This window comes from Vipera ursinii (assembly GCF_947247035.1).
Source record: "Vipera ursinii genome assembly, chromosome: 17".
NCBI lineage: Eukaryota > Metazoa > Chordata > Lepidosauria > Squamata > Viperidae > Vipera > Vipera ursinii.
In genome coordinates, this window is record NC_139530.1 from 858227 (window position 1) to 881168 (window position 22942).

Genomic DNA, 22942 nt, shown 5'->3' on the forward strand with positions numbered 1-22942 from the left:
TGGGGGTGGGCTTTGCTCCACTGTCCGAGCGGGGCCCCAATTTAGTTTTTCGTCCACGGAAGCCGTCAGCCCTGGAATCAAACAAGGATAATTGTCACCCCAAAACTGGAAGGGCCACGGCACCCCCAACAAAAGGGGGGCAGAGAGGCATTAACGTCCCACAAATTGTCCACAATGTCACAAGTTTTTCAGGACTCAGCAGGCTGCTGTTCCATTTTTTTCTTCCTCCGATATTTCCAGCTCGCCAAACCACACAGAAACCTCACCCTTTCTGCAATTGTCCGCTTTCCTGTTCCTTGGACCACGTTTTTTATCCTTCTTCACTCGTTTCCCTTTGCCGACTTCCCGGTTCTTTCTCCCTCCTTCCAAAAACAGCCAACCTCGGCTTGAACCTGTGCTCCTTGTCTCAGGATGCTGGGGTTGGACTAGATGACCTCTATGTTGTTCTGTACAACGCTTCTCTTGCTGTTGTGTGCACCTCCTCAGCAGGGAAAAACACCCCAAGGGGGAGTCTTCATTTTTCTCCTTCTGGATGGGAAGACTCCGTGCCACAATGGGAGCGAAACGAGGGTGGGGTGGGACGTACCCATTGCCCAGGCAGGACAATCAAGGCTGGAAATTGCCCCATCCTTCTTGGGGCTGGGGATCAGGCGTTGGGCACGGAGCGAGCTCAAACGGGCAAACGTTGAGCTCCTCTGCTAAGGGGGTTTGGGGAGAGGTGACAATGGCTGGTAGGGCCCACGTCCAGGAGGAAGCGACAAGGTTCAATTCCTGATATGGGGAGATTTGGGGTAACAAGGGAGCTATATTTAGAGGAGGAAGATCTGAGTGAGAAAAACAATGGACAAAACATTGTACGGAGATCCACTTGAGTTCTCCTTCTCCATCCTTTGTGTCCAGCGAGGAGGGTGAACAAGGAGGAATGAACAGTGCAAAAACCTGGGGGTCAAAATCGAAGTTCCTGGGAAGCTGTTGCTGGGGGCCCCCACCCTCCCGCCCCCCACTTTCCCTTGGTCTCTCATGTCCTCGGGCCAAGGGTGCACACAGCAGCCGCAAACACATCGATCGGGTGCACGCACATACACAGAATTGGCACCCGGTTGGGATGCTGTGCCCTGTCCTCGTGCCACCCCTTCAGGGCGGCTGGGTGGTCCTGATGCCCACGGGGGGTGGGTGGGACTCTTTCTCACACTCTGTTCTCTTCTTCTGACGCTTCTCATACCTCCCTGCAAGAGACGAGAAAATAAGATTCATCAGAACATGCTTCCCGCCTGGGCTACCTCACAAGGCTGGCGCCACCCACAATTCACCCTCCTGTCTCCCGACAGGGCCAGCTCTGCTCTCATTACAGCTCAGAGGTCCTCGCAGTCCCACCGGCCATTCTCCCGCCACCCACTCACGAGGCTGTAAGCGTGGAGTTGAGCAGCAATGTCGTGTGGAGGCGGTACAGCTGGCCCAAAGTCAACTTCCGGTGCTGAATCGCCGGTGGGTCTGAAAAAGCCTGCTGCTCCGCCGACAGCTCCTTGCTCAGATTCTCCTCGTCCAGCCAGCACAGTGATGGGGGTCCGTTCGGGACAGCAGCCGCCAACTCCGAAGAGATGCAGATTCCTAGCGAGGACGTCTCCTCCGCTTCAGAGAACTCGGAAGCGCTGCTGTTATTGCTGCTGCTGCTAAGGACCCTGCACAGGGGCTGGCCGCCTTCTGGCTCCTGCGTCGGAGGACTCCCGGACAGCATGACCGGAGGAGAAAGTTCGGACAAACTTTGACTCTGGACGAGAAACAGCGAGGGCGATAGAACCTGCGCGAGGTTGGCTTCGGATTTGGATTTCAGCACCTTGGTCTTGGCAGGCAGGAGCTGGACGGGGATCTGCCGACGCAACTTGGGGGAGCCAGGCTTGGTGACATCCTCCTCTTCCTCCTCCTCGGCAGCCGCCGTACCGCCCTGCGGCAGCGACGTCTCCACCAGTTCGCGTAGTGAGCCGAGCGAGAGGGTCCCGTAGGCGCTGTCGAACGATGAGCAGCTGCAGGGGCTGGGTTCCGGTTTCGACAAGGGTCTGGAGGTGTCGGTGAGTGGGTCTCCTGTCTCCAAGGAGCATGTGGTAGAATCGGGGAGGGGGCTGATGCTCAATTCCTCCACTGGGGGGATGAACTGGCTCCCGTCAAAGGAAGGGGAAAGGTATCCTTCGCCGGTCTCAGCCGTGATCATGGAGATGGTCTCAGTGGAGCTGTTGGAGAGGCTGAAAATCAAGACAGGAAGTTCGGTTAGGGTTGCCACTGAAATTGACTAGCAGAAAGCATGGAATTGACAAACCTGGAGGGATTTCAATGCCCCAAAGCTAAAGCCGCAGCACCGTAACGTGTACATAAGCACACGGGGTCCGCTTCCTTCCTTCCTTTCATAGGCGGAAACTTTTGTTTTTGCAAAACTCAACACTTGAAGGTTGCAACCGTCATAAATACGAGTCAGTTGCCAAGCATCTGAACTTACCGCTGCTGGGAATCCAGGCTGCTGGTGCTTTTCCGGAGGGTGGGAGGGGAACTGGCTTCGGAGGAGTCCCTGTTGCCTTCCTCCTCTTCTTCCTCCTCCTCTTCCTGTTCCGCCTTGGCTTCCTCGACCTGGGGAAGCTGCTGGTTGCGTTGCAACTCTTGAAGACGCATCTGCTGCAGCTTATTCTATGGGATAAAGTTGCAAAGGTAGACTCTTCTGGGACAGGGAAGATCCTCTAATCCAGAGCCAATGCGTAATGGGGATCTTAGAAGGGCTTTTTGGGGGAGGGAGAGGGGGAAGCTGGGAGACCCCAGCCCGCATGAGACCACAAGGCAGGCAGAGAATGAAAACGAAACTTGCTCCAGATTTGAACACGTGGCATGAAACGTCACCGATGTAGATAGGGGCTAAACCTTAGGAAACATTTCTGTTTCTTCGCCTTCACTCGAGATTTAGCTGGCAGGCAGCAGTGAAACCCGCTGATGGGCTGGATGACCTCTGGGGAGCCTACCTGAGCGTTACAGACAGCCTCGACCCAGCTCCGGCAGAGCGACTGCCCACTGGTCTGAAAGGTGTAGGCACAGACGGCGCTGCGAAACTCGTTCAGGTAGATCAGCAGGAAAGATCCTTGGGGGGGGGGGAAACAACAGAAGGGGGAAAGAAAAGTTTAAAAATCAAAATACAGATAGTCCTCGACTTAGTGACCAAAGTTACAACAGCAACGCTGCACGTGTGTGTGTGTGTGTGTGTGTGTGTTTCTTACCTGGATCCCTGAGCGCCCGACACACCACCTTGTCGATCAGGAGGGGCTGGCGGACGACTCGCGTGCGCTCGGCCTTCTTGGCCGCCTTGGTGATGAGGAAGAGGTCGGTGAAGAGGAAGCAGTAGACGTCCATCTGGCCCAAGAGAGACCACCGGGGGTGAGAAGCAGGCCGGGAGGAAGGGAAGGAGGAAGGGGAGGGGAGGGAAGGAAAGGAAAAATGAAAGGGGGGGGAGGGAGGGAGGGAAAGGAATGAGAAAAACATAAAAGGAGGGAGGGAGGGAGGGAGGAAGCAAGGGAGGAAAGAAAGAAGGATCAGAAAGAGGGAGGGAGGGCAAGAAAATGCCAAGCAAAGCTAAATTACGTGTTTAGCCCTTTCTCCAGATGGGACAGAATTTAGGGGTGACGTGACATATCCCAACCATACCCGCAAGCAGAAAGCCAGCAGAGAGCCCGCAAGCAGCCCTTCCTGAAACCTCCCCTTCTCCCGTCAGCCCCAGAGCGGAGCCAGCACCCACCCCCCTCCGGCCCTTTCCGGGGACCCACCTTGCTGTCTCGGCCCTCCCGCATCTTCAGGGCCCCCTCCAGCAGCAGCTGCCGCGTCTCCTCCCGGGACGTCCCGGGGATCGGGGCCGTCAGATCCAGGCGCTGAAACTCCTTCAGGATCTGAGGGGCAGGCGGGGGGTAGGGTGAGGTGGAGAAGAGGAAGCAAAGTGGGGGGGGGGTCACGTTTGGCCCTGAACCCTCAAAGCACCATTTGCAAACGAGAAGCAGAGACAAAACCAAACCGCACTAAAAAAACCCCCGACTTATGGCTGATTTTCAAACCTACGACCGTTGCAGCATCCCAAATTAATCACAGGGGCTCCCCCAACACATAACCCTGATGCAGACTGCATGTTGCGATGCTCATAAACCAGGTCGCTCGCGTAACCGACCCATACCTGCGCGTTGCTGGTCGTTAAGCGAACCCATTGCTAGGCAACCCCATCGTAAGTCAAGGACTACCTGTCAGAGCTTTGGGGCTGGTCTCCCTTGCGCTCCCCCCCCACCCCGATCCCTGCCCGACCTTGTCCACTTCGTCGGTGCTGCCTTCCACCACCTCGTAGGCGTCGATGCGGCTGACGGTGGTCGCCAGGCGCTGCTGCTCCTGGTACTGCCGCATGCGCGAGTTGACGTGGTTGATGAACTGCTCCACCGCGTTGATCTGCCGGGGGGGGGGAGAAAGAAGAGTGGAAAGCCCTGTTTTTATCCTCCTGGAGTGGAAACCGATGATTCCCCCCCCTCCCCTGAAGGAGTCCGAGCAGCAGCAGGAAACCTGCCCGAGTTTCTCTAAGGTAGACTGCAATGGAAGGTGAAAGCTCTACTCGACCTCGGCGATGGATAGGCGCGTAGGGTTAATATTTATATGCTGTGATATGTGCTTATAGGTAAGGCTACAGGTCTATAGATACGTTGTATATAGTATGTTATAAAGGTTATCTAATCTAATCTACATCTGGAAGGGGGTGGGGTGAACCCAAGGCCTGCTTTTCAAATGATATTTCCCTGATGTTCTTGCTGTATTTTTATTTTATTTATTTATAATTTTATTATTTTAGGTGTTTTCCTGCTTTCTGGATTCCCACCAGGAGGAAAGAACGGCGGGAACCTCCTGTTCTAGCTTTCTTCGTAGTTTCTTATCAGTCCCCCGAAAAAAAAAGAGAAAGCGATTAAAAAAGAGTTTTGAGCACCGATTTATCTGCTCCTTTATCTTGTTTATTTATCTTATTTCCTGGCAAGTGGAGATGGGCACTGTGCCGGGTGGCTGGATGGCAAACAATTCAAACTCTTTTCTCCTGCTAAGCTGCCCAGCCTGGTTGGCTGTGGAAAATGCAGATTACAGAATAACAAGAGTCGGAAGGGACCTCAGAGGTCATCAAGTCCAACCCCCCCCCAATCGAGCGGGAGACCTTATACCTGATACATTCTGACCCTTTGTTCCTTGGGTTGGCTTGCGTGCCCACGCAGCTGAGTTTTGTTAAACGGTGCGTGCACAAGGAACCGCCCAACCCTCTAGCCGTCATCTGGGAACTGGCTTTGGCCCCTCACCATGCCGATGATGGCTTCTCGGGCCTCGGGGTCCTCGGTCTTCTTCAACACGGACTTCAGGAGGAGAGGGTACTTGGTCAAGCGCTGGTGCGGCTTCACCAGCATGTCGCTGAGCTTGAGACGGTTGCACTGCTTGTGTTTCTCGGCCCACTGGGAGGGAAAAGGACTGTGGGAGTCCCGTCACAAAGGGGGCCGCCCCAGAGGAGACCCCGGAAAGGGGTGCAGATCCTCCTTGCCCGTGGGGCTCTCTGCACTGTGGCCCGTGGGGACCGCCAGCCCCCTCTCCTTACCGTCACGTAAAGTCGGAAAAGTTCGTTTTGTCGCAGCAAATTCCGCATGTATTCCATGCAAGCTTCCTCTTCCATACAGTAACGGATGTACGGCTGGAAGTGGGAGCCGAACTGGGAGGGGGGGAAGGGGAGAGACCCAGAGTTAACCATGGTTTAGGGAAGACCGTGGAAGCTGGCATGATCTAGCATCATCGGCTGAGCGGACGGGGCTGTGGGAGAGATCTCTTCCTTGCTGCTGTAGAAATGGCACAGGGTGGGTGGTCTCTGAGCTGGGTGGCTTTCTTGCGGACGTCTCATGACCCAACTAGGGAACATCATCAGGGCTAGAAGGGAGGGGGGTTTGGTGAGAGGAGGAGGAGAAGGTGGACTGTGAGGGTCCTGGGTGGTCTCTGAGCTTGGGGGTTTTCTTGCAGACCTCTCATGACCCACCTAGGTAGCATCATCAGCGCTAGAAGGAAGCAGAGTTTGTTCTCCCTTTATATTCTGACCATTTGCAGACCTCCTTCTCTTCCCTGGGCCCCGATACCAAATGTACAGGGCCTCTGAGCACACCATAAGGGCCTGCCCCACCCCCCCACCCAAACAGCCCTCTTTCCCCCTCACCATCTTAAAGCCCTTGGACAAATCGGTGGGGTCCAGCAAACTTCGGCTCCTCCGGGCCTTCTCCAAAATGGGGGCCATGACGGTCCTCCAGAGGTTGCGATGGAGCCGGATAATTTCCTGGATGTTGCTGAAGAGCCGCTCGGCGTCCACCTTGAAAAGAGGCAAGCCCACCCCCAAAACAGGAGCCGATGAGGCCAATTCGTTCCTTTCCGAGGAACGGAAATTGATACGGGTCATCCTCTGTCCTCTACATACGACTTCTGTGCTGGGCAGTGGCTGCTTCGCAAGAATGCATAAAGTGGAAAATGTCTCTTTGACCCATTTCCCAGCAGAGTTTTTAAACGTTGGGGGGGGGAGCCCTTACCTCACACAAGAGACCCGAATCCTGCAAATTTAGAAGACAGCAGAGGAAGAGCTGAAGGATGAAGAAGAAAAAAAATAAATGTATTAATCCATTAGGCTCCATCGTCGGCAGGCTGCGGTTAGATTTCAGAAGAGACAGGCAATTTCGGGGTGCAATTCACGAAAGGCTCCGATTTTTGGGGGGGGCATTCTACCCGTGCACAAATATTTTACTGGTTTATCAAAGTCTAAACTACAGAAGTCGAAAGAAAAATGAAAATAAAGGAGGAAAAAGAGAAGAGGAAAAGCGATTCCTTTCAGTGGAGAAGAATAAGGTCATAAAACCTCAACTTTTTAACTTTTATACAGCAATATATACCGGCCATTTCTGCAACGACGACTCTTATCTGGCCAGCAAAACCCAAAGGCAGAGTTTCACTTTTTTTCCCCTCCCACCTCAAGCGCAAAGTCCAGAAGTGGTTTCCAAGTAGAAAACGAAATTAATTGCGTGCTTTTATTGAACAGCTGGCTGGGGACTGCGGGGAGCTGAGGTCCACGCAGCCTGAAGCGGTGGAAATTGAGAGACGGCCATGGGAAGATTTGCACAGGGCACCGCGCGGAGGGAATAACAACTCGGGACTTACATCCGTGATGACTTTCAGCTTCTTGATGTAGGAGGCTTCGGTGTGGAGGAGCTCCCAAATGGCTTCCTGCTGGTGGCACTGGCGTCGCGTCAAAGTCTGGAAACAAACCAAGGATAGATTTAACCTTAGTTAAAGGGGGAGGGGAAAGGAGGGAGGGAGGGAGGAGAACGAGGGAAGGGAGGGAAGAAGGAAGGGAAGGGAAAAAAGGAGAAAGGAAAGAAAAGAAAAAAGAAAAGAAGGAGGTAGATAGGGAGGGAGGAAGGAGGGAAGGAAAGAAAAGAAGGAAGGAAAGAAAGAGAGATTAAAAGGAAAAGAGGACACCAAACGCTGCGCCCCCAGGCTCACCTCGGTCCCCGGGATGATCTGCTGCCAGCTCTCCTCCATGCTGAGGCCGCCGTCCTCTTCCTCCTCCTCCTCCTCCTGCTCCCCGCCCCCCTCCCAGGAGTCCTGGTCGAAGCGCAGCTGATCGGGCAGGCGGGGCAGGCCGAAGAGGCCGAAGGACTGCAGTTTGCTCTCCAGCTGCTCCGTCTTGTCCAGCTCCTGCGTGGGGGGGGGGGGGGGAAAGAGAGACAGGCCGGAGGGCTGACCCCTGGGAAAGGAGGGAGGGAGGGAGGGAGGGAAAGAAAGAGGGAAGGAAGGAGAGAGATTGGAGGAGGGGGGGAGGGAGGGAATGAAGAAAGAAAGAAAAAGAGAGGGAGGGGGGAAAGCAAGGAAGAAGAGAGAGGAGAGAAGGAAGAAAGGAAATCCGGGGATCCTTTTTCTGGGAAGGGATCCCAATCCGGATATTCCACCACCTTCCTGGAGAGGAAAGGTGCAACTTGGGGGGCCCAGGAAAAAGCGGGGGACGCACCCTGGAAAACGAACTGCCGCTGTTGCTGAAGAAGCCGCTGAAGCGGCTGGCCCCTCGGTTCTTCCGCGTGTCTGGCCCGTTGGGGACCGGGGAGGGGACCGCCGGGGGCAAAAGGTCCGGAGTTGGGACCCTCGCATCGCCCAGAAATTCATTCATGTTCTTCCTTTGCCGTCCGGGTCCCTGCTGGGGGTGGGGGGGGGGAGAGAAAGAATTGAGCAAACAGATTGGGTCAGTAGTTAATGAATATACAAACTAGTTAGATATTTAACTAATTATGTTTCAAAATTTAAGATATGAGGACTCCGACTCCCAGAATTCCCCAACAGGCATATAAAGAGTTCAGTTCCCAGAATTCCCCAGCCAGAATGCAAGAACTCCCATTTCCCCATCATCCCACACCCAGCATGTGTGGACTTCCGCTCCCAGAATTCCCCCCGCTTAAATACGGTCGGCTGTACTTTCAACAATCCTCGCAAGCAGAAGATCAAGTCCTTGGAGAAGAAGGCAACAGTCTCCCTGCAGAGCTGGCTTTCTACATGCAGTGTGTGTGTGTGTGTGTGTGTGTGTGTGTGTGTGTGTGTGTGTGTGTTTGTGTGTGTGTTGCTTGTTTGCCTGCCAGGTCAAAAAAAATAAAATAAAATAAAAAGAGGGTGCACTCCTTCGGTTTTGCTCCTTTGACAAATTTATTCAGCAAAGCTTATTTCGTCTCTGGATCAATACAATGGCGAAACTGGAAGCGGGAGCAGAGCGAAAAAGAGGAAATGCAAAAGTTATAAAGTTCTAGGTAGTTCTCTCCAGAGAAACTTTCATTTCTCCGACAACCACTGATAGGTCGTCCAGAGTTTCAAAGAGCCATGAATTATAACATCAGGCTGAAGGTTGTAAAATCATCTAAAGGACCATAAAGCAAAGGCCTGGGCGAACTCTGTCCTCTGAAGCAAAGGAAGAAAATAAAAAAAATAAATCATGCAGAAATAGACGGCCGTGGCTGAATCCAGAGCAGTCCCTAAAAAGATCATAAAAAGTCACCGGTGTTTGGAGGGGTTCACAAAATAAAATAAACGTTTTGATCTCAGCTTGAGTTTTCTAGTTTTGATTGGCAGGCACCCAGAATTGGTTGAAAAATGGTTGGGTGGGTGAATGAATGGGAAGGAAGGAACGAAGGAAGGAACGAAGGAAGGAAAGAAGTGAATGAAGGAACGAAGGAAGGAAGGAAGGAAGGAAAGAAGTGAATGAAGGAGCGAAGGAAGGAAGGAAGGAAGGAAGGAAGGAAGGGGAGGGGAGAAGAGAGAGAAAGGGAGGGAGGAAGGAAGGAAGACGACGAATAGATAAATACTTAAACCATCCCAATGATGAATCAGCCACCAGGGAGTCTTTATTACCGATGTGCAGATTTTAAATTTTTATTTCAGGTCTCGGAGCAGCGCAGAATAGGTCTAATTCTCCACACACATACAACAGCTCTGCAAGGTAGACTAGGCTGACATTACATCACCGACAACCACCACCATGCCAGAGGAGACGGGATTGACCCACTGATTGCTTCGCATCCAGAACACACACAAAAAAATCACAATTAAATTTCCAAAACTTCGGCCTGTCTTGCAAATTGAAAACTTGGCCGTGACAGTCGATAAAACCAACATTCTTGGTTTCTTTCATTCCTGACGCTCCCGCCTACCAACAGAGAGCAGTAGGAAATTTCAATTTGCACCGGGTTCAAAGGGCTAAGATTGCTTCGGGAGACAAAATGAGCTAAATAGATTTTAGGCGTGGGTCAGCACACCTAAGTTGGATTCATGCTTAAACACCGTGACCAGCTCATTGGACAACCTAGCAGCCGCATTCCGTGGGCCACGCTAAACTGGTTTAATGTCAGTTAGCTTGCAGCAGCTTTGCAAAACTCCGATCCTGCTGCAGTAAGCAAACTCAGGTTTCCAGTTCTGAATACAGACTTACATCCTGTCTGGGTTTCCGACATTCAGGCCGACCGTGCGGATCGTCCTGGGCCAGCCCCCCAGGTTCGCTCTGACCAGCTTCTCCTTCTGCCTCGTGGCAAAGATCCTTGCTTGGTCTGGCTAGCCGGGACGAAAGTTCAGAAATCTCGGACTGAGAGTTATAGAGCTGAATTCGAGCAGCGACAAACCCCGGCGCGACAGTCGGCTCCCTGACAAATGGCTCGTCCCGCAGGTGTTGGAAACGGGCATAATGCAGCGCGGACCACTCGCTGGGGGTCGGAAGCTCCCACCTCCTCCATCTGGGGCCAAACATGGCTGGCTCCTCAACCCCGCATGATTCTTGACGAGGGAGAGAACTTGGTTTCCCGAGTCCAAACAGCGAGGAGTCCGAACTTCTTTTAAGAGTTGCGCCTGAGGACCAAGACCTTGTAGTTCTGGATTCGAATCCAGTAGGAGAGTTCAAAAGATCTCAAAAGGGGTTTAGCAGCCTGGGCTTACTCAAAAAGCCTCCGATAAAGCAGACCGGCCCCGTTGCAAAAAGCGAAGAGGCGGTGGGGCTGCAGGCTGAGCGCAGATCTGTCGACGGGCAGCTGGCAAGTGGGCGGCTTTGCCAACAGGCACCAAGCTGGCAACGTGGTGCCACTTCCTGGTTCTTGTGGGAAACCGGGCAGGGCGGAGGGTGGAGAGCTTCCAGCTGGCTCCAAAGGTCAGGCTTTGGGGCAATCAATCAATTAGAATTTATTGGCTGTCCAAATAATAGGAACCAAACAGGCAAGGAGCAAGTAATTCTGATTCCTCCCCCCCCCCGCACTAGATTGTAATTTTTGTCCATTTCAGCCCGAATCAGAAACAATCGGAAGTCTTTTTAGTAAATTGATAAGCTCAACAGGCTGGGGTGTATTGTTAAATCAAGCCTCAGAAATGTTGGATTGCTACTAAATATGTATATAAAAAAATAAAAAAGAAAAAAGAAAAGCAAACATACATTAAAAGTAAAAGTAAAAAAATAAAACATAGAATTAGGTACAATGCAACTGAAAAGTGAAACAAAATGTGAGTTCGATATGAATGAAAAATGAAACAAAACATAAAACTCAAAATCAAATCAAAGTAATTAAAAATAAAATGAAAATGAAAAATAAAGTATAAACTCAAAATCAAATCAAAAATTAAAAATCAAATGCAATATATCAAAAATCAAATCCAATATAAATGAGAAATAAAAACACCGCTCTCGAGTTAGCAGCCCAGGGAAGGGAGCTGTCACGACTTTCTTTCAACCTCCTAGCCTGGCTTCCAATTCAGGGATCTCCTGTTGGTCTTCCATCCCAGTTAAACCAGTTTTCCAAGATCAGCCAAAGTTGGTCTTGTGCTGCCCTCTGCTGGCTGGCGGTAATAAATAACAGGCACAAAGATCAGCCCTCCTTTCTTGCTGGGGAGGGGGTGATTCCTGCTGGCACAGATCTTTGTGTAGCTCTAAAGTCCACCAGTGGTGAAGTGAGGTCATCCTGGCTTGTCCCAGTAGAAAGGAGGTTTTTCTCTCAGGCAGAAGCAAAATTCAACTGGAGAAACCTGCATATCTCTGCTTGGATGAGCAGCCCCACCGTAACGGTCCAAGTGGGGCTTTGATCAAGAGCATAAAGACCCCCTGATAACTCCAGCAGCTGGTTTCAGCTTGGAAGATAAATACAGGCAGGTCCTCAACTTATGACTGTTCATTTAGTGACCATTGAGGACCACGTGTACAGCTGACCCTCACTGCTCCCTTCCCAAGAAACTAAGCAGATCATTGCAACTCGTGGTCTCTCTCCTTGATATTTTCCAATGTGGGACCAATGTAATCCTCAGAAACATGATCTAGTCAGTTTCACCACGCTGGGAGAAGCTTCCAGCTTGATTTTTCTCGGCTTGCAGAGCAATTTCTCAACCCTGGACTTCAACTCCTAAAATGTTTTATAGAGGCATTCTACACCTCGGGCTGATAAGGGAACAACATCCAGACAAGGTAGTCCATTCCCCAGAAAGCAGCCCTGAATGCAATCCCTGCCACCGGGTGGGTCAGTTCCTGATCCATCTGCTTTGGGACATGGGAGAGGGGAGGCAGGGGAAGGGGCACCCACACCTGTCCCCCAACTCACCACGGCGTCAGTACTCTCCCGCCGAAGAGAAATTTGCTCCAGTCGATCCAAAGATGGGGTGGCGAGAAAAGAGGGGCCGATGCCCGCCGGGCGCAGGATAGGCAAACTCAGGGATTTGCTGTCCTTCACTGCCTCTTCCACCTTCAGATCGTTTCCTCGTTTGGCTGAAACAGAGAAAAAAACCTTCTGACATGGTGAAACTGACTAGATCACATTTCTGACTGGGCAGAAATTGGCAAATATCAAGGCAGTTGGAGAGAAATGAAGATTGACAGCCCTTGATGACGTCCCTCTGGCCAGTAATGGGCTGTCAATCCATGATTTCCCTCCCCACCGCCTTGATGTTTTCCCATTCCGGGCCAAACAGCAACACGGCCTAGTCAGTTTCACTATCCCAAATAAATTTCCAGCTTGATTTTCTTCCCTTGTAGAGCAAAGTTTCTCCACCTTGGCAACTTCAAGATGGGTGGATTTCAACTCTGGGCTAGGGGATTCTGGGAGCTGAAGTCCACCCATCTTCAACTTCGGATCTGGTTCATAATTACCCCTCCAGGTAGGTGTGTTATAACTGCGAACGGTTGCTAAGCAATCAGTCGCAAGTCGAGGACTATCCGTCATAAGGTTGAACCCGTGGATCGGATGACAACACTACCTTTCACGCGCAGGTAATGCCCTCCGAAGCGATAGGCTTCAAAGTTGAGTGACAGCGGGGTGTTTGACTGGTCCAGATAAATGTCCACCTTCGACAGTTCGATGCCCTTCCGCTCAAAGACGGGAAGAAGGACCTCCCTGGATTGTCCCAGGAAGAAAAAGCAGGCTGAAATTCAACAGGTGACCACGTTCGACAGAGGGGTATCAGGCCCCAAAGAATATCAGACTAGAACATCCACTTCTGTTGTTACGCAAAGGCAACATCGAGCAATATTCGGCAATATCCGAGAGGCTTCAATGGGGCAGTAGTAGGTGAGACAGAATCAGAATCATATTCTTACCCTAAAGATTTCTTCTTCATGGCTGGGGCGATCTCCGTTTCAACGTCCACGTTCAAATCAAATTTCAGGGTGAAATATTCCCTGCTAGGATCCTGGGGAAGAAATAACTTATTTTAAAAGTCGGTAAAGTTTTAAAAGTGTTGTTTAAGTGCTTAAAAAAAGGCGTCTTACACAGATTCATTTAGCAGAGTGTTTTGCAAACCTGGAGATTTTAAAACAGGTGAAGTCCAATTCCCAGAATTCCCCAGCTGGCTGGCTAAGGAATTCTGGGAATTGAAGTCCACTTGTCTTAAAGCAGCTAACTTTGAGAAACCAGGATTTAGCGCTGATTTAAACTTAAACTCTCTGATTTTTACAGGAGACTCAGAAGCTAAACCGCTGAAAGATTTCCCCTCCCCATCTGTTTGACAGGGGGCAGCCATTACAGGAGGATAAGTCTGAGAAGGGGGTTGCACTGGATGACCTCTGAGGGGCCCTATCGACTTGCTGTTATTGTGAGAGCTGCAGTTTGGCCTCTGGATCCCATTCAAAGTGGAAGTGTGAGGATCAGTTGTAAGCCTCCACCGTCATAACTTCAGAAAGTTGTTAAATGATTGCTCGTAAGTCGAGGACTATTTATATATAGATTCTGGAAAGAAGCAAGGCATGATCGACACATTCTTACGTCCGTATGTCTCCTTGTTCCTTTCTTGGGCTTTCGAGCTAAATTTCGTTTTTCTCTGCAAGACACAAGGAAGAAAACGGAATTGGGGATATCACACAGCATCTCTGCCCATCTCACTGTTCCTCCCAAAACAGAGGTGAAAAAAAATGTGTTTTTTTTCCTACTATCTTTACATTCCTTCTGAAAGCTAGCTCTCCAGGAAATGAGGTTGGGTGACCTTGAGGCATTAGCTTTCTCAAGTGCGGGGAAGTTTGCCGAATGGGTCTTCCCTACACTCACCCTTTCCCATCAATCAGCGGTTCGTCCTCCTCTTCCACATCGGAAGCCGGGCTCGTGCGTGGTGGGCAGGACCGGGTGGAGACGTTGCGCGCCAGGATAGACCCTGAAGATAAGAGTTATGGGGTGGTTAATCCCTGCATTGGGACTTGGAGTCCCGTTCACACATTCCTCCTCCCTCGGAGAGATTCCCTATCTGGCCACATTTCTTTTGACTCTCTTATTTTATTACTAAAAGGCTTCAGATGCCACGAACTGTGGCTTACTTATTCTGAGGCATGGGCAGAATTCTGCATCGGGTGCAAATCCTGCATCGTACAAATTAGCATCTCTACATCAGTGCTTCTCAACCTTGACTACCTTAAGATGGGTGGACTTGCAACTCCCAGAATTCCCTGCTGATAACGCATCCCTATTACATTGCCTGCTTATTCTCTTGTAATCCCTTCCTCTGCAATCTCTCCACTGCAAGTAGAGACATGCTTACTCTCTTGTAATCCCTTCCTCTGCAATCTCTCTGCTCTAGAGAGTAGGAGACAAAAAACAGGCATGGCTAGCTGGGGAATTTTGGGAGCTGAAGTCCATCCATCTTAAAGCAGCCAAGGTTTATTTATTTATTGAATTTATTCGCTGCCTATCTTGTAAATTAACGATTCTGGGCGGATTGGTTGAGAAACACGGCTCGAGGTTGTCCCTTAAAATCACCAGCTAGACTTTCTTTGTAAATGCCATTTCTATTCAGAGAAGGTTGGATTTTAAAGTGGACAATTAAGTCTTGGGCCAAATCCAGCCAGTTCAAGGTTTAAAAATTTGATAAATGAATAAAGAGGGCCATGGGCAAGAACCAGGCCCAGTTCTTGCCCAGCAAGGTCTCAGGGGTCACCTGGAGGCGGAAGGTCGAAGCGAATATGTCGGTCAAAGTGCATCGCCCCGTGGATCTGCCCGTCACACGCCTCACACAAGTGCAGGGGGCTGTGGTGATTGAGCTGTTCACATTTGGCGTGGTGACAGACCTGGAATGGTGGGGGGGGGGCAGAGGAGAGAAGGGAAGATTTTTAGACCACTTTCCAAGTTAAGGAAAAGTTAAGTTATATAAATTCGGCCAACGGGTGTGTTTGGTCTACACAGGGATCAACAGAGCCAGGCTTCTGAAGGGTATTCAAATGAAGGAAGAGGCATTCTCTTTCAGACGCGAAAAGCAGGAGAAATTATTTTGCAGACATGAGAACGAAGAGGCCTTCTCTTGCAGATGTGAGAAGCAGGAAAAAAAATATCTTGCAGACATGAGAGGGAAGAGGCATTCACTTGCAGACATGAGGAAATAAATTCTCTCGCAGGAAGGGAAAGAAGAAGCATTCTCTTGCAGACATCTGAAGAATGAGAAACGATCTCGTAGACAGGCAAAGGAGGCAAAATAATATTGCCTGCTGGTGAAGCAAGAAGCCTTCTCTAGCAAGCCAATGAAAGCGCAGCCCTTGTGCACGTGTGAAGGAAGAGGCTTCCTCTGGCCTTTCCAGATAAAGGAAGCATTCTCTTGCACAGAAGTCAAGGAAGAGGCATCTTCTGGTAGAACGTCCCTCCATTTATCCTGCAGCCCTCAGGATTCTTCCACTACTCAGAAAGCATCCCACAAGCTGGGAAGGAACCTCAGAGGCCATCTAGTCCATCCCCGCGCTCAGAACAGAAGCTGCTCCAGGATTTCACACGGCTCTTCCCAATTGGCGTGGGTTGCGAATTCGATCCTTCGTCACCTGACCTCATCTAACTGCGCCCCTGAGGCCTTGAATGGCAGGTGGTCCTCCACTTATGACAACAACCGAGCCCAACGTTTCCGTCACTGAGCGAGGCCAGTTGTTAAACGGGTCTTGCCCCATCTTACGACCTTTCTTGCCACGGCTGTTAAGTGAATCCGCCTTCCCCATTGACTTTGCTTGTCAGAAGGTCGCAAAAGGGGATCACGTGACCCCCAAAGGGACAGTGCAACCGTCGTAAGTACAAGTCAGTTGCCAATCATTTGAATTTTGATCATGTGACCCTGGGGATGCTGTGACAGTCGTTAAGCGTGAAAAATGGTCCTAAGTCACTTTTTTCAAGATACGTTTAACAACCGTGTTGCTAAGTTAACAGCTGCAGTGATTCCTTTAACAACCGGGGCCAGAAAGATCATAAAATGCGGCAGACTTACTTAAGAAATGTTTCACTTAGCAACAGAAATTTTGGCCTCCCTTGTGGTCGTAAGCCAAGGACTGCACCCAATTCAAGGCCTCAGGTGCAGTTACAAAGATCTGAGTGTTGTGTGCCGATTAGAGAGAACTAGAACTAGACAAAATGATATAAAATATGCCAGGACAAGATACATATTTGTCCAGATTCTAATACATCATAACATAACATAACATAACATAACATAACATAACATAACATAACATAACATAACATAACATAACATAACATAACATAACAACATAACACAACATAAACATAAAGGGCCAAAATATGTCTTTGCCCCAAATCCTCCTTTTTTCTTTTCTTCTCCCTCTTTCAAAATTCAGTTCCCCCCCTTCCCCCCCCCCCGCCAGTCCAGATCAGACAGCTCCCTGATTTTGAAACTTAAAAAAGGCTCTCATCCCAAAAAACGGAGAAAAATCACCCTCTATATACCTTGGCATGCCTGTAAAATTTGAAACAAATCTGAATTCTTGGTTGATTGCTTCAATTTTGATTTTTTTGTTTTTGTTGCCCCCCCCCTCCCAAAACCGGCTGTTTCCTTTGGAAGGAGATTTTTCAAAGCGGCCTGGGCAGAATTCCCAAATCCCATTCTAAGAGAAAGTGGGGGGGGCGCTGCTCTCTTTAGTTGCCAATAAAATCTGAATTTTTCCCACCGGGCCTTCCCACCCCCCACAATTGAGCAAAGGGCGGGGGACACCCCTGGCTCTCGAACCTGTCCAGACACCCCTCTGGGTGATGCTGCCTTCCTTCATGCCAGCCTTGAATGACCCATCTACCCCCCTCCCGTTTCAAAGCCCCATCCAGCCACAGGAAAATCCAGGTTTGTGGGGGCTGGGAGACAGACAGGGGTGTCCAGAACAGAGAGACCCCCCCTCCCAGCACCCCAAAAACTCTGTAAACTGCATTCTTCTAAGCTCTGAGTAAACTCAGCCCAGCTAACCGGCCTTCCCACAACACGCCTGGCCTGCAATCATGCAGCTAGCCCCTTCTCCAGGACCCTCGGCCCCTGCCCGGCTTCATCCCCACTTTCCCTGTTGGGTGGGGGGACACCCGCGGCTCCCCAACCTTGTCCAGACAACCTCCGGCGGGGACGCCGCTCGCCTTCCTGCCAGCCTTGAACGACCATCTACTTCCCTCGCCATTTCAACCTCCATCCACGCACAGAAAAATCCAGATTTTCTTTTTTTTGGGGGGGGGGACTGGGAGGCACGGGGGGGTCCAGAACAGAGACCACCCCACCACTTCCAGCACCCCAAAACCTCCACGATCGGCCTTCTTGCGAGCTCGGTCGCCTCTCCCCAGCTAGCCCTTGTCCCCCCGACGCGCCGGACCCGCGATCTTGGAAGACGCCCGTCTCCACGACCCCCCAGCCCTGCCCGGCCTTCCGCCACTCTTCCCCCCCTCCCCCCGGCTTGTAGCGCCGGCTGGCTCTGGCTCGGCTCCGGCGAGGCCGCGAGCAGGCGAACAAAGGCCGGAGGGGAGACGGAGAGCAGCAGCCCCCAGACTCACCTGGCCGGCAGCGGCGGCGGCGGAGTCGGGCAAGGCGCGCAGCGCTCTGGATGCCGTTGCAGCGATATTTGGGGGGGGGGAGGTCGAGGCTTGACTCAGCGGCGGGGGGGAGGGGGAGCCGGCAGCCAGGAAGGGCGGCCGACAGCTGAGCCAGACGGATCTCCGCCTGCTTGCCTGCCCGAGCTTGCAGCCGTCCTGGCCGGGTGCCTTAATCGCACCCGGCCCTGCTGCGTTTTTACGCGCCGCCTTGCTGTCTGCCGCTGTCTCTGCTGCTCCCCCAGCGGCCGGCTTGGGAAGCCCCCCCCCCGGCTGGCAGGCGGAGGAGGCGGGGGGGGGGGGCTGGAAGCTTGGCTCCGGGGCTTAGCCGGGATTTCAGCGGGGGGAAGGGGGGGAGCTTCCGGGGGCAGCTGGAGAGGCAGGCTGGCCGGGCGCGGGGAAGCGCTGCGCAATCGTGCCACTCAGCCAGAGCTGGTGGGGGGAGACCGTCTGGACTGGGCCCTCGCAAGCCAGACTTGGGCCAGGGTGGGGTGGGGTGGGGTGACTCGGAGCTGAACAAAGGGGTATTTTATCTCCCCCCCCCTCCCCAGCAAGCGGGCGTCCCTTTGCATTCCCACGACAAACGCTGCCCAACAGTCACCTTTGGCATACACGCCACAAGCTGCCCGGTCAAGGAGACAGGCTGGGTGGACAGCGATTGGGAAACTGGGGAGGGGGGGCCACCACCAGGTGTGAATTGCAAGACGCCGAACCGGGATTGGGGAGGCAGCCTGGATGGAGACATGAGACAGAGAAAATGGGGGGGCGGAGGGCGGATTTCTCTTTCTTTTACGGGTTATTTTTAAAAAGATATTTTTTAGGGTTTTTTTTTCATAAAGAGAGCGCTTTTAGGTTCTTTGAAACGTATTGCTTAGATTTTTTTAAAAAACGTATTTTTGAAGATACAGGTAGTCCCCCGACTTACAACACTTCGCTTAGTGACCATTCACTTAAAGCCGTTGCAGCCTCCCCCACAGTCACATGATCATAATTCAGATGCTTGGCAACTGACTTGGATTTATGACGGTTGCAGAAACCAGGAGACGGTGAGTTCTAGTTCTGCCTTAAGGCATTAAAAGGTGGCTGGGTGACTTTGTGCCAATCACCAGGCGACGGTGAGTTCTAGTTCTGCCTCAGGCACGACACGTATCCCCACAATCGCGTGATCAACATTTGGGTGTTTGGAAACCAGCGTGTATTTGCAACATCTTGGGATCATTTGTGATCTTCCCAGCTGCCTTTCGACCTGCAGGGTCAGTGGGCAAAGCCAGATTCGTTTAACGACGATGTGGTTCACTTAATTGCAGCCATTGCGAAAAAGGTCATAGAACTGGGTGTGATTCCCTTAGCGACTGCCTTGCTTAACAACCGAAGCTCTGAATTCAATTGTGGCCGCAACCTGAGGTCCAGTTGTATTTGAGAAGCCCAGCCTTATGGATCTGGGGATGAGTAAGGATGAGTAAACCAGGCCGGCTGAAACGATAAAAGCCCAGAGCGGTGACTCATGCAGAGAGTCAACGGACACTCCCTTCTCGGAAAGCCTGTAGGAGCGTGCTCACTCTAGAGCCCATAGCTCCTCTGTTGCTGTTTGTTGCCACGGCAACCTGCAACAGGGCCCATCTCAGAAACAGCTGAGATGTCAGCTTGAGATTTTCCCACAATCCCTTGCGCCTCCAGATGCCTGAGCTCTAAGCGCACAGTGCCACCTGTTGGTGCCAGGAGGGAAACGCAGCTCTACGTCACTCCGAGGGCTGCTCGGATGCCAATGGATGCCATCACACACCTGAAGTTATCATGGAGTAATGATGCGACCTTGCCGGGCAGGAGAAGAGACGCTGCCGGCGGGACCGTCTGATCAGAGTCAGAGGAGCCCACAGCTGGGTGACAGAAGGGGCAAGAAGCTCCCTTAGTTTCTCAGGCTGTAAAAAGAGACCGCGGGCGATGTGTACTTTCAGACTTGCAAGGCTGTTGCAGGGGTACGTGGGAAGGATCTCAGAAAACAGGGAAAAGAGACACAGCCACTTAACATCCATGTTATTAACCGCTGCAGCGATTCACTTAACAACTGTGGCAAGGCAGGTCGTAAAATGAAGCAAAGCTCACTTCACAACTCTTTTGCAGCATAAATTTTGGGCTCAATTACGGTTGTACGTCCAGGACAACCTGTCGCTTAACACATCATTGCAAGTCGAGGACTTTCAGCCGAAGGCTTCTAAGGGAGGAACCTCCATGACCAGAGAATCTACAAAACATCGCCGCTTTAGGCAGCCGGCCGCAGAGATCGGAAGGAAATATAACTCTAACTAATAAGCAATCAGCGAAACAATTAATAATGAGTAAATAGAAGTCAATAAATAAACGAGGTGGGCAAATCACGAGCTAAAGCGGTCGAGATGCTTTAAGGCTGGGGAAAAAGAGCAGTGGGATCTAGAAAGGAATTAAAGCCTCACCCCAAATTTGAGGAAAGCAGCCCCAAAAAACATCAACGCAGCCGATTCCTCCACCAGGGATAATGAAATGCAGTTTTGCAGGAACAGGCAATCTGATTAAAGGAGGGGAAGAGACAGGCTCCCCACGGCTAATTTGCCGGCAGACACACAAATTATAATCTGGCAGCAGAATCCGCCAGGAAAATTGTGGGTATCAGCACGGCGTCCGGGGCTGGCTGAGGGAAGGGGCTGGCCTGCAGCCAATTCACACATTACGAGAGGCTGACCTGGGTTGGACCTCTGCTTTCTTGGCAGGAGTCTGCAGACGAGCCCAGTGGTTGTCGTTTTTGTGGAATGCTTAAATACCCACGTCCCTTAGGAGAGCAAGAGGGCCCTGGCCGGGGAGGATGGGAGTCCAAGGATGGGAGTCCAAACCACAGCACTTAGGTTTAGAATGCTGCAGAACACCCGTCTGGCCAGGATAGATCCCAAAGCCCATGGGGCACTGCTGGCGAGAAAGGGGAATTACCTTGACAGCTCTCCTGTTCTCAGCACAGCTGGGATTTTGGCACAGGGGGACGGTCTCCTCCGTTACGGCTTGTTCATCTGGAATTGAAAAGAGAAGATGAAGACCCCGTTCAATAGTCTCTGGTTAGGGAGTCCCAGATTTGTCTTGTTAAGAGAGTTTCACCCGGTTCTGTGGCCTTTCCTGCCACAGTTGTTAAATGAATTATTGCTATTGTGAAGTTGATAATATGGCTGGCTTCTCCTAAGATTGATAAGAGAAGTGTGTGTGTGTTTATGTGCGGGAGAGAGAAAGACAGAAAGGAAAAAGGAGAGAAGGAGAGAGAAAGATAGAGAGAAAAACAAAAAAGAGCAAAAGAGGGAGAGAAAGAAAGAAGAAAAAAGGAAAGGAAAGGAAAGGAAAAAAAGAAAGAAAGAAAGAAAGAAAGAAAGAAAGAAAGAAAGAAAGAAAGAAAGAAAGAAAGAAAGAAAAAGAAAGAAAGAAAGAAAGAAAGAAAGAAAGAAAGAAAGAAAGAAAGAAAGAAAGAAAGAAAAAGAGAGAGGATGGAGACATGGGCTGCCCACGCTTCAAAATTTTTCTGGCCAGACCCCCCCCTCCAGACAAAGGCCTTCTGTCTCCTTGTCTATCTTCAAGCACTTAGGAACAGCCGCGCTATTGGCCAAACGGCTGGGCAAAATTATTTCTGCCCGACAATCTATTATGAATAATAAGGGAAGTGGAAACAGGCGGTTTTTCAGCCAAGAAAAAGGCCACCACCGACTGAGGAAATCCAGTTGCAAGACTGGGATAAATGGGGGGTGGGTGGGGAGGAAGGGTCCCTAAATCGTAGCCAACAGACTCTAGCAAAAATAATAAAAATGTCTTTGCTTCTAGCAAAAATACATCTGCTGCTGCTTCTCAGTATTGTGGATTATTTTGTTTTTAAAACCATTGAGTTCATCTAGTCCAACCCTGTCAGGATACGGGTCAAAGTTTATCCACTAGGCATGAAAACAGGGTTTGCATTTCAACCATCCCACAACCTGGATCACATAATTACACCATTATGCCTTCATCAGAGGAGGAGGAGGATTTGATTTTGCAAAACAGAAACGGCCTCCCAGCCGAGCTGAACGCACGGGGGTGGCCGTCCCGTCTTTTTTGTCTTCCCCCTTTCAACGCAGACACAAGCAACAAAAGGAGTTTTGTGATCCCAGCATCTGGAGCGGAGCACAAAACACACGGCTTCTACGAAATAACACAGCTGGGAGAGGCCTTGGAGGTCATTTAGTCCAACCCCCTGCTCAGGCAGGAGAGTCTATCCCAAATGAAGTCTTTTGCACAGATTGATATAGATAGAAATCAAACATAGCTAAATAAGGTAAATGGTGGATGATGATGATGACAGACAGATAGATACACAGACAGGCAGATGGAGAAATAAGATAATTAGATAGACAGACAGACAGATATATAGAGAGGGTGAGATGGTTCTTTTAATTATTGGACCTATTGGTCAACTGGAAAGAGGTCTAGGGTCTCCTGCTTGAGCAGGGGGTTGGACTAGATGACCTCCAAGGTCCCTTCCCACTCTTGCTACTCTGCCCTTCTAGCCGTCTCCGCCTGACTTACCCTCCAGATCCTGGGCAATGTCGAGCGTGGAACTCCAGGAGAAGCGTCCCACCATGCTCGCCTCCAGATCCATCAAATCGGGGGGCAGCACCTCCAGTTCGTAGGCCCCCCTCTTTTTCCAGTAGAGAAACATCTCGGAGCGGCAGGGGAAGGAGGCTGCGGAGCTGTCCTCACTTTCTCTCCTCCTTTGCGATCGTCAGAAGCGGCTTTCTTGGTAACTCCTTAAGTGGGTCACCCCCCCCCAAACTGAACCCCCCCCAAAAGAGCCGGTTTTGGGGGGACAAGAAGCCCATTCAGCGCCTGCAAAGCCGGCGTTTCTGGGAACCGAGTCGAGCTCGCAAAGAGAAACCCAGCAATGTTCTCCAACTCTGGCTGGACAAAAGACCCCTTTTTCTTTCTTCCTCCTACGGACCTCGGACGGATTTCACCGTCCGTCCGTCATGAAAGGAATCTCAAGCCCAAGACGAGACGGACAGACGGAGGGCGGGCGGGTGGGTGGGTCAGGG

General features: G+C 51.1%; 1 protein-coding gene across 1 annotated transcript; it reads right to left on the bottom strand.

The window, feature by feature from the left end:
- Positions 1–1396: 1396 nt before the first annotated feature.
- PLEKHG5 (pleckstrin homology and RhoGEF domain containing G5) lies at positions 1397–22558 on the bottom strand (the record flags this gene model as incomplete). Its single annotated transcript, XM_083375850.1, has 21 exons — positions 22437–22558; positions 20829–20905; positions 14980–15109; positions 14100–14202; positions 13821–13875; positions 13157–13248; positions 12817–12953; positions 12165–12328; positions 8069–8251; positions 7564–7758; positions 7219–7314; positions 6597–6647; positions 6233–6382; positions 5630–5740; positions 5340–5489; positions 4318–4455; positions 3795–3914; positions 3252–3384; positions 3000–3115; positions 2489–2673; positions 1397–2237 (listed from the first exon to the last, which is right to left on the bottom strand). The coding sequence occupies exons 1-21, from the start codon at positions 22507–22509 to the stop codon at positions 1397–1399; spliced, it is 3300 nt and encodes a 1099-aa protein (XP_083231976.1). The 5' UTR covers positions 22510–22558.
- Between the last annotated feature and the right edge of the window lie 384 nt (positions 22559–22942).